At 40.9% G+C, this 10102-nt stretch overlaps 1 protein-coding gene across 1 annotated transcript; it reads left to right on the top strand.

The window, feature by feature from the left end:
* Window positions 1-5252: 5252 nt before the first annotated feature.
* On the top strand, window positions 5253-8075 carry LOC135089111 (histone H2A.V). Its single transcript, XM_063984353.1, has 4 exons — window positions 5253-5331; window positions 5479-5556; window positions 5733-5846; window positions 7229-8075. Exons 1-4 carry the CDS (start codon window positions 5329-5331, stop codon window positions 7418-7420), a joined length of 387 nt encoding a protein of 128 aa, XP_063840423.1. The 5' UTR covers window positions 5253-5328; the 3' UTR covers window positions 7421-8075.
* The last annotated feature ends 2027 nt before the right edge of the window (window positions 8076-10102 follow it).

Below are 10102 nucleotides of genomic sequence, written 5' to 3'. Positions count from 1 at the left end.
AGGCCCCTTTGTGTCTTATCTCTTGTTGTCATGGCAATAGAGAATTGCCAGGGTGGCCGTGACACAATTTCCTTTGTACTAAGAAATCATTATACCCAAGACGGAAGTTGTTATTATTTTTAATCTCTTTCATTTATTTATTTTTTATCTTTTGTTTGTTTGTTTGTTTGTTTGTTTGCTTGTTTGTTTTTTCTTCTTTCAAGGGGATTAGTCTAAGAAGATCAGTCAGTTCTTGTAGTATTGTCCTTATTCCGAAACGCTTTGTTTTCTCACCTCGACCATTTCAAAAGGCCATGGGGATGATTAGCCTGGTTCTCAAGAAGGTTTTGTATGTTAATAATACAGAAGTTTTGTTAATATATTACTAAAAAAGTAAAAAAAAAAACATCCTTAAAACCCCGTGTCGCTTCAGCTAAAGCCTTTGGAATATAGTAGAGGTGCGTCGCAGATGAGTTTCAGAATATGGTGCTGTGAATGACGTAACAAAGTAGATAAGTATATGATCTTTAAAGGAGCGTCTATCACCATTACTCCCCAGCGCATTATAATACAACAACTTTAGGCTCGTTCTCCTTCATCCCATGCCCCGATCGAGATATTTGAGCACGGTTCGAGACATTGATTTTGACTCTGCTTACTGATAAATCTTATTCTCCTACAGTTTTCTCACACTATAATTCCCTTGAGAAGCTGTTTTTGTTTTTGTTTTTTTCTTATTCGTGGTTATCAGTGTTTTGGGTTTGCTGGACAAAGGGATGGTGTAAATGGAGCAATGGTTGTTTATTTTACTCGTTTTTATAAGAAGTGTATGCAAGAAGTTTTGGAATGATGGATGACGTATGGTGCAGATCAGTGGAATGATATATATAACTTTAAGAGCCGTGGAGCTGTTTGGGGAAAGCCTATCCCGCCTTTAAAACATGTTGTGACCCCCAAAAGTGCGCGACTTTCTCTTTACCCCGTTCTCTCTCTCTCTCTCTCTCTCTCTCTCTCTCTCTCTCTCTCTCTCTCTCTCTCTCTCTCTCTCTCTTACGCCCTGCATCGCATTGCAAGCTCCTGAAGGAAAGGCAGTAACATAAGGAAGACTTCAAACTCATGGCACTCTCTCGATACGTTATTACCTGTAGTAGGAAACCTGTATGGAACTTACATGAATGCTGTATAAGAATAAGGTTTTACGATATGTCTTTTCTTCGTGTTGCAAGCTATTGAAGAAAAAGTAAGAGCAGAAGGAACCACAGACTCACGCCCATATTCCCATACGTCATTACTAGTAGTGGAAAACTTATATGTATGCTGCATGAGAATAAGGCAAGATAATTTGTCTATTTCCTTCGCATTGAAAGATCTGAAAGGAAAACCAGTAATATAAGGGAGACCCACAAACTCATGGCACTGCTTCTATACCTCATCACCGGTAGTAGAGGAATTAACATATGCATGCGGCAAGAAAACCAGGTACATTTATATTTTCATTCCCATAGTCGTTCAAGGAAAACAAGCACCAAAGAAAACCCAGAAACTTATGACAGTACTTTGATGCTACAACATTTAGTGGGAAATGACAATTCGCATGAATGTTATATGAAAATAAAGCATGATTTGTCTATTTTGTTCGTGTCGCAAACCGGCAAAGGAAAAACAGGAACGGAAGGAAGAACCACGAACTCATGATAATATTTCGATGCCTCATTACCAGTAGTAGCAAAGTAAAGCATGAATGCTACATAAAAACAAGGCTTTGTAATTTATTTAATCTTACTAGCATTTCAAATCGTTGAAGGAAAAGCAATAGAAAGTCGACCTGAAAATTCATGACTTTATTCAAACGTCTCTCTCTATGGCAGTGGTTCTCAGTCTTTTTCTCTCCATTTCCCCTTTCATGAATTCTCGACATTCGTGTAGCTCCCCTTCATTTTTCTCCCAAATCCCACCCGACAAAAAAGGTAAAAAGAAAAAAAAAGTAAATGAATAAATAAATACTAATAACTGAATACTGATGAGAACACCTTTGCTTTATTACACAGTTGACAGTCTTTATTATCTTGTATTTGACAGATTCACATCACTAGACTACAAAACAACTAGCCAAAATGTATAATTTGTAACAGCCCGCCATCGCCCCCTCTAAATTCTTGCATACGACTCCCAGATTGAGAACCACTGCTCTAGGAAAACAAAGTGGAGTTGTTGCAATAATAGGAAAAAGGCGATTGTAAGAAGTGCTTTAGTAGAACAAGGAACCGCTCCTCAAACCTTTCGCAATCTCATCACAACTGCTTTGAAAAGACTGTAGTGGAAGTTACTGAGGATTTCAGAAGAGCCTTTATGATTCTCATGATAGTTTAACACGGATTCTAGACAGCAGAGGGGAAAATATCCATGAAAACTTCACAGATTACGCATGTAGCCTTTGAAAATAGCTCTGAGAGACCAAAGCCTTTCAAAATTATCCAAACATCACTTAGATCCCACAAATTCATGGGTTTATTTCAGTTTCTCGTGACGGGGAAAAAAAAAAATCAAGTCAACATTGGTAGGAAGAAAAATGAACTTGCATTAAACCAAGAAATGAAAAGTTACAAAACGTCTATTCTGTTACCCGTTATGGCGTCACTCTGACAATCTGCAGTGTTTGTTATGGCCGCGCACGCACAACTTAACCTATTTATATATGATTATGTCCCTAAAATATACTGTTATGTTGACTTAATCGATATTCTTGTGCGCGCCAACTACTTCTGTCGATCTTGTGTGTGTGTGTGTGTGTGTGTGTGTGGTGCAGCGAGCCAGACAGGACATATGTGAGGCATCGATGTGGAGGCTTATCTGCTGTCTGGACCAACAACAACAACAACACACACACACACACACACACACACACACACAGAGAGAGAGAGAGAGAGAGAGAGAGAGAGAGAGAGAGAGAGAGAGAGAGAGAGAGAGAGAGAGAGAGAGAGAGAGAGAGAGAGAGAGAGAGAGAGAGAGCATTCTTCTCTTCGCTTTCGTTTTTATTGTTCTGTATTAATATATATCTATGATGCATACTTTCGGTAAGCAGAGGATGAATAATACAAGTTTTCTAAGAATGCTGTTATAATACACATACATACAGTCCTTGTATATAAAAAGAGGCATTTAAAAGTTCCATATGCACTTGTTACAGTTCACAGATCGGTAAAATTTGTCTGACCGCGAAAACTTCCACTCCTTACCTCGTACTTTGAAAAACACTCATAAGGACTACTCTCAAAGGTCATTTAGATAAGCCAAGTTCTCATGAGTATTTTCTCAACTGATGATGCACAATGCTTCTTGAACTATCACTACCATCATGAAAACAGCCTTGCAACTCTCAATAACTTGCACTAGAGACAGTTGAAAGTTGTTGAGATGGGCGCCGAAATGTTTGGGATTGCGGTCTCTTGTGCATTGAGTTATTCTTGCTTTACCAGGCGTATTATATATAAATAAGTAAAGCCAAGTCTATTACTATTCAGAGAAAATACAAGTTGAGCAGTGCTGATAATGACGATGATGGTAGTAGTGGTGGTGGTGGTGGTGGTTTGCGCGCCAAAATAAGAACATCTCTTGTCCAGCGCTTGTTTCAAAACTTCACTGAACTTTCCTACTAACTTTTTCCCTGCATGCGTGTGACTCCCTGACAATGCTCTACGATCCTTTTTTTCCATTTTCCCAAGCGTGTGGTGTAACGCCCAGGCGGTTAAGGGGCTACAGGGTGGTAGCAGCCGTAGTAGTACTAGTAGTAGTAGTGGCAGTTGTACTTGGTTCCCGTGTTGACATTTGGAGGAAAATCTATGATATCTCTATTGATTCTTGTTCTTTCTTGGCTGGTCTGGTGGTAGTAATGATGGTGGTGGTGGTTGTAGTACTAGGAACAATAGTCTGGTGTTAGTAGTAGTAGTAGTAGTAGTAGTAGTAGTAGTAGTAGTAGTAGTAGTAGTAGTAGTAGTAGCAGCAGCAGCAGCAGCAGCAGCAGTAGTAGTAGTAGTAGTAGTAGTAGTAGTAGTAGTAGCAGCAGCAGCAGCAGCAGCAGCAACAGCAGCAGCAGCAGCAGCAGCAGTAGTAGTAGTAGTAGTAGTAGTAGTAGTAGTAGTAGTAGTAGTAGTAGTAGTAGTAGTAGCAGCAGCAGCAGCAGCAGCAGTAGTAGTAGTGGTGGTAGTAGTAGTAGTAGTAGTTGTAGTAGTAGTAGTAGTAGTACGAACCGCAGAAGGGAATATTAGTAGTAGTACGAACAGCAGAAGTGAGTAGTAGTAGTAGTAGTAGTACGAACAGCAGGAGTAGCAGTAGTCATGTAACAGTACGTAGTAGTAGTAGGAACAGCAGAACAGGTAGCACTGCTAGCAGTATTAGTATTAGTAGTAGAAGGCGCTATCATCGTAACACAAGCAGATGGTAGTGAGTTAAACTAATGAATGAGAGGATATCCAAGGCAGTGTTTATATTACGCATAGTTCACCAGATACCTTGTATGCATCATTAACACCAGATAGATGACTGTCATTTACAACGCAGTGATCTCTTTCATATTTCGTTTCCCAGAAATATCTAGGAGGGAAACGATACTGAGAATACAACTATGTATATACAAACTGGGTTTGGCGTATATAGGAAATGTTAATTTCACTTGGTTCCTCCTCGTTATAACTGGAAGACCTATTCATTAATGCCATTGCTATACCATACCAGGACTGTGTATGTGCGTGTTTTACTGATAACCACACAAATGAGCTTGTTAACTAAAGAATCATTGTATGGATTTGCATCACACTTGTATGGGGCGTATAGACTTGAAAATATACTGAGACTCAATAAAGTGAGCTGTTCTGCCATTCAGCCCCTTGCACTGACGCTCTTATTCGACCAACTTCCTGCTGTAACCGTAACTCATCCCAGTGATTATTTTACTGGGCGCCCTAATGAATACTGAATATCGCCTGTGAGTGTTGCTGTGGAAGGAAGCTGTGTAGGAAGATGAGGGTCGAGGTGGCTGCCGGTGGTGGCGGGCATACATGCTTCCTCGCCAGCTCGGCGGATCCGGTGGCCAGGGCGCCGTGTGTAAAATGTTAACTTGGCGGGAATATTATCATGGGCTTGGCGGGGAAATGGTGTTGCTGAGGGGCGCCGCCAGCGGGGGATTCAAACTTTCCGCGGGAGGCCTTGTGATTGGTCAAGCCGCACCGTATCCACGCCCCCATTGGTGGGTTCAAACCTGACGTCACGGGTGGCAGCCAGTCAAAAAAAAGACGCTTTGCGCGCGCCCGCGGTCACAGTTGTGGTAGAACAGTGGTAGCGAGTGCAGGGACCATGGTGAGTTCTTGAGAGTTTTTACGAGAGATACGGGTGTTCGGGGCATGATTGTGGCATAGCCGTGTGGCGCGAGGCATGGTGCGTGCACTGGCGGAGTTTGAAGGCTGAGGTCGGTGTTTTAACCTGTGAAATCCTGGTTTGTTTCAGGCTGGTGGCAAGGCAGGCAAGGACTCCGGCAAGGCGAAAGCCAAGGCAGTATCACGCTCGGCCAGGGCTGGTCTGCAGGTTTGTTATCGATTTTTGCCAGTCCGTACAGCCTGCCGGGGCCGTTGTAGGGCTCCGGGGGCACAACAGTGATGGGGAATATAATTGATCAAAGAGAAACCAAGCAAGTAACGTGTAACATGGCGGCGTGCTAACAGGTCTGCCACACACACTAACTGTTTACTTCCCGCTTTCAGTTTCCTGTCGGTCGTATCCATAGACACCTGAAGAACAGGACCACTAGCCATGGCAGAGTTGGTGCCACGGCGGCAGTCTACAGCGCTGCCATCCTGGAATACCTTACTGCTGAGGTAAGAAACACGTGAGCATGGGTAGTGTTGGTGGCCCTGACGCCGCCCACTGGCACCGGCGCCTCCACGTAACCCATTTGGGGGGTGAAGTTCATACTTTACACCTTCAGTAACGACATTATCAGCATGAACGGGACGGGAATAGGGTGTTGGAGGCTGGGGAAGGTTGTGGGCGGTTTTATTCTGGGTAATATTCTTGGTGGGTGGAGTGGCGGGCGAGTCCATTGTTCGGGGGCTGTGGGGTGTGCGGCGTTGCCACTTGTACCCTCAAAACCCGCGGGAAATGAAGGCGGGAGACTGAGGCAACCAGCTCTCTACACCCTAAAGTTTTTAAGTTCCTCAGTGGCAGTCATCATTTCAGGCACGGGTGGACAGTCAGTGACCTAGCTCGTGGTTCTATATTTATGGGAGGACAGGGGAGTGTGTTATAAGGGAACGCTGACTCAATACGGCTGATGCAACTTTGATATTGACCAAGGTTTAAACTGGAATAGTCCCAACCGCTCTCAGGGCAGCGGCGGAACTTTCTGATTTTCTCTTCACTATATTATCTTCTTCCCGTAAGGAAGTAGGCTCTAGTATTAAAATTTTAATACAACTCATGGCTTTGTACCTTCATTTCCTCTTAGATTCTAATGTAACATCGACGTAGCTCACTGTGTTGTATCTTCCATCACTTTCCCTATTTCTGCCCTCACAGCGCCACATTCTATTAAAATCTTACTTCACATAACTCATTTTGTACCATCCTTCATGTTTGCCCTATTTTAAGTCATCCCTCGTAGTAAAGTTTTCTTATTAACGGGAGTGACATGCTTTAATAAGGGTGGAGGCGGTTTATTTGGTAGTTTTTTATAGGATTGGTACAGTTTTGTTTGATTGATATTTGGTTTGACTTGGAGTTTATTAGAGATAGTTCAGGCTTTGGCCCTGAAGTGGCAAGTGAAGAAGTGATAAATGATGTTTAGTTGTGACATAACTGTAACTGACAACTAAATCAGGATAGATTGATCAGGACAACTAGACTAGGATAAAGTGATTAATGATGTTTAGTTGTGAAATAACTGACAACGTGATCAGGAAGCTGAGGACAGGATGTCCCCTTTAGTTATGCTTCCCTCAGTGCCTGTGTTTGCTCCTTCATGTGATAGCTAGAGGAGGAAGGTTGAATTTGTCTCCAGCATGTCTAGGAGAATTCAGCAACTTGTGTGGTTGTTGCTCCCCTAGTTGCATAATTGTCCTACTCAGCTTCCTGTTTCTGGGGATGGTTTGGTTGTGCTGTAGTTACAATCTTTGGTTGAAGGAATTGTTAATTCTAAAAGGAAAGTCTAGTCTAAGATTGTTAAAGCTGGCCAGTTACTAATAATGGTTCCCACTTGTAGGTGTTGGAGTTGGCTGGGAACGCCTCCAAAGACTTGAAGGTGAAGCGTATCACACCCCGCCATCTGCAGCTTGCAATCCGTGGTGATGAGGAACTGGACTCCCTCATCAAGGCCACCATTGCGGGCGGTGGTGTCATCCCTCACATCCACAAGTCCCTCATTGGCAAGAAGGGTTCACAGAAACCTGTATAAGCCGCCTCTTCCCCTTAGGTTTTAGTGGGCTGGGTAACTGGCCGTCTAATGTTAAGATGTGTGTGACTGGGCCGAGTGCTGCGGCCTGAGTGAGGATGCTTTGTTTGTACGTCAGTGATGGGCTGAGGTGGGGCATCCTGGCTTTCCCAGGCGGTACCACCTTAACCCTCGTGCCCTCCCCATTAACATTTTTTTTCATTCTTTATTTATTTATTTTTTTTTAATTTAATTTTTTAATTTTTAATTTTTAATTTTTTTTTTTTTTTATATTTTTTTTTTTGTTCTACCTCGTAAAGGCTCATCAGCCTACACACTCTTGTTCCAGTAGAACAGGGCCTCTGTGGTACCATTGCATTGCCCACTGAGGTATATGATCTGTTGTAATGAAAGTTCTGCAGCCAATTTATTGTTTTCACATGAACTAATCTTAATGTTAGTTCTTAATTTGTTCAGTATGGTTTTATAAGAATTTTATTTAGTAAAATATTTTGATCAGGAATTATAAAAGGGGAGACATTCCTCCATTTCCACTTTAAAAGTGTCATGTATTACTTGAAGTACAATTTTCAGTGTTTTGATAATGTGTAGAGTAAGTCCCACTATACATATTGTAATTAGTGCATTCTCTACAATATAATGTATATTCATTTTTTAATATTTGTATCTTTTATAACCTTTGTGTGACTGCAGTTATGCCTTTGTGTCCTTGATTTAAATGGCAGTGCCTAGTATTAATAGGAGAGCCATATGTTTTGCCTTAGCTAGCATTCCACTATGGTTTGAGGTCATTCTGTAAAGAAATTGGGATAACTTCAATTGACTGGCTAGTTATCACGAACTGCAAAACAGGCAGAAGTTTGGTGTAGTAAAAGTTATGTGAATGACAATCCTAAGGAAATTAAAGTCTACACTTATCATAATAAAACATTAGGTGCCACGGTAAGGAAGTTGCATTAGTGTGTGAATTTCTGAAAAGGTAGTTTTGAGTTGTTTAGGTTATTAGGTAGAGGAAAGTGAGTGCACAAGATGTGGAGTGATTTATTATGAAAGCACACCTGTGGCTCCCTAAGATTTAGATGAAGTATGCCACTGATATGGGGGTTGGGTGTTAGTCCATCCTCATGATTGGTGAAGAAGTAAGAATATTTCAGTGTAAGCAAAGTGAGAGTAAAACATGAATGCAAATATGGGAGTAGATTGAAAATAATATGGGCATTCCTGTTAAATAAGGATCATGAAGTGTCATATATGCAAATATAATTTCCCTTACACTTTATCAATCTTGTCAACAAAGCAATATGACCATCCTTGTAGTCAAGTGGGGTTCTCATGAGATGTCACATAAGTATAATTTTCTTTTCCCTTTATTATTCTATAGTCAAATTATCCGCCCACAGTATTTCAATCACTGAACCACTCATTTAATTGATTTCATAAGTGATGATGACATAACCAGGATATCATGAATCTACTACTAGTAGTGTCTGCACCTTAACATACATGCCATACAAAACCTGCTTCCTCACCTTTCATTCACAAACATGATTGATGGTCATGAAATTGTTCATTATTGTTTTTCATTTTCTAGACATGACTACGACTTTCATAACATACTTCACTTTTAAATTTTGTTTTGGGATCAGCGGTGAGAAGCTTATTAATTCCGGGTGGCTAATTGTTGGCAAGTTATGATACTTCACATCATGATCTACACAATGAAGGGATCAACAGTGCAATTAATGATCTGAATGAATTTATATCTTGCCAAACCTAGCCGTTCTCACGCTCATCCGGTTCATATTTTTGTCCAAGTGGCGGGAAGCGAAATGTAAACAACTTTATTTGTCTTCTTTTTTTTTTTTTTCGGCCTCCACTAAACCATTTTTGACATGCTCTAATGGTAGTTGGTGCGGCTTTTAATGGTGTTTTCATGGTTCTACTGGTGGTTTTATAGGTTATACATTGTCAGTAAGAAAAAAAAAAAAAAGTTTAGCCATCGGTGTAGCCTTTGTACTTCACAAGCTCAGCGTTTGACCCATTCATTGCTTCATAATTTTTTCCCTTTTAATACATAGAGCTTTTTTAAGACTTGTGCTAAGCTTTCGTAAGCATTTATATATCATACGAAGACAAAATCAACCTGCTTCCTTTTTTTTCTCGTGTACTTATGAAAACAATTTTAGTCTGGAAAGTAATGAAAGAAACAGCGTGTTTCCTCTATTTTCTCTCGTCAGCATGCAAACAGCATACGGGATAAAGGAATAATGCAAGTAAGAGTTACAGCGGCCATTGATGGACTAACCTCACTGGCAATGGCATGAGTGGAAGCGGAAGGAAGCACATGTGTTAACTAATTAGGTAGAAACGCCTTGCTCCCTCATCACGACTATTATCTAAGGCCACAGTGATTATTAGCTGGGTTCTTCTGTTAGTAATGTAGATATATCACTAGAATACGAAAAAAAAAATCAATTAGAACCTTTTGAGAGTACTTTAGGTACTGTGAAAAAGCTTTGCAGAATATGATCGAATAATTTACATATAGCTGTGGTGGGTATCCACGTTTTCACTGATTCCTGTTATTATTTCTTGACTGACTTGACAATTGCAGTTATAGAGTTTCCCCACGTAACAATAGATTTAAATATTGATGCATTTATTTATTAGATAAGTTATGAGGAT

Source organism: Scylla paramamosain, chromosome 32 (assembly GCF_035594125.1).
Source record: "Scylla paramamosain isolate STU-SP2022 chromosome 32, ASM3559412v1, whole genome shotgun sequence".
NCBI classification, from domain to species: Eukaryota; Metazoa; Arthropoda; class Malacostraca; order Decapoda; family Portunidae; genus Scylla; species Scylla paramamosain.
Note: the sequence above shows the minus strand (reverse complement) of the source record. Positions and strands in the feature narration are given on the sequence as shown.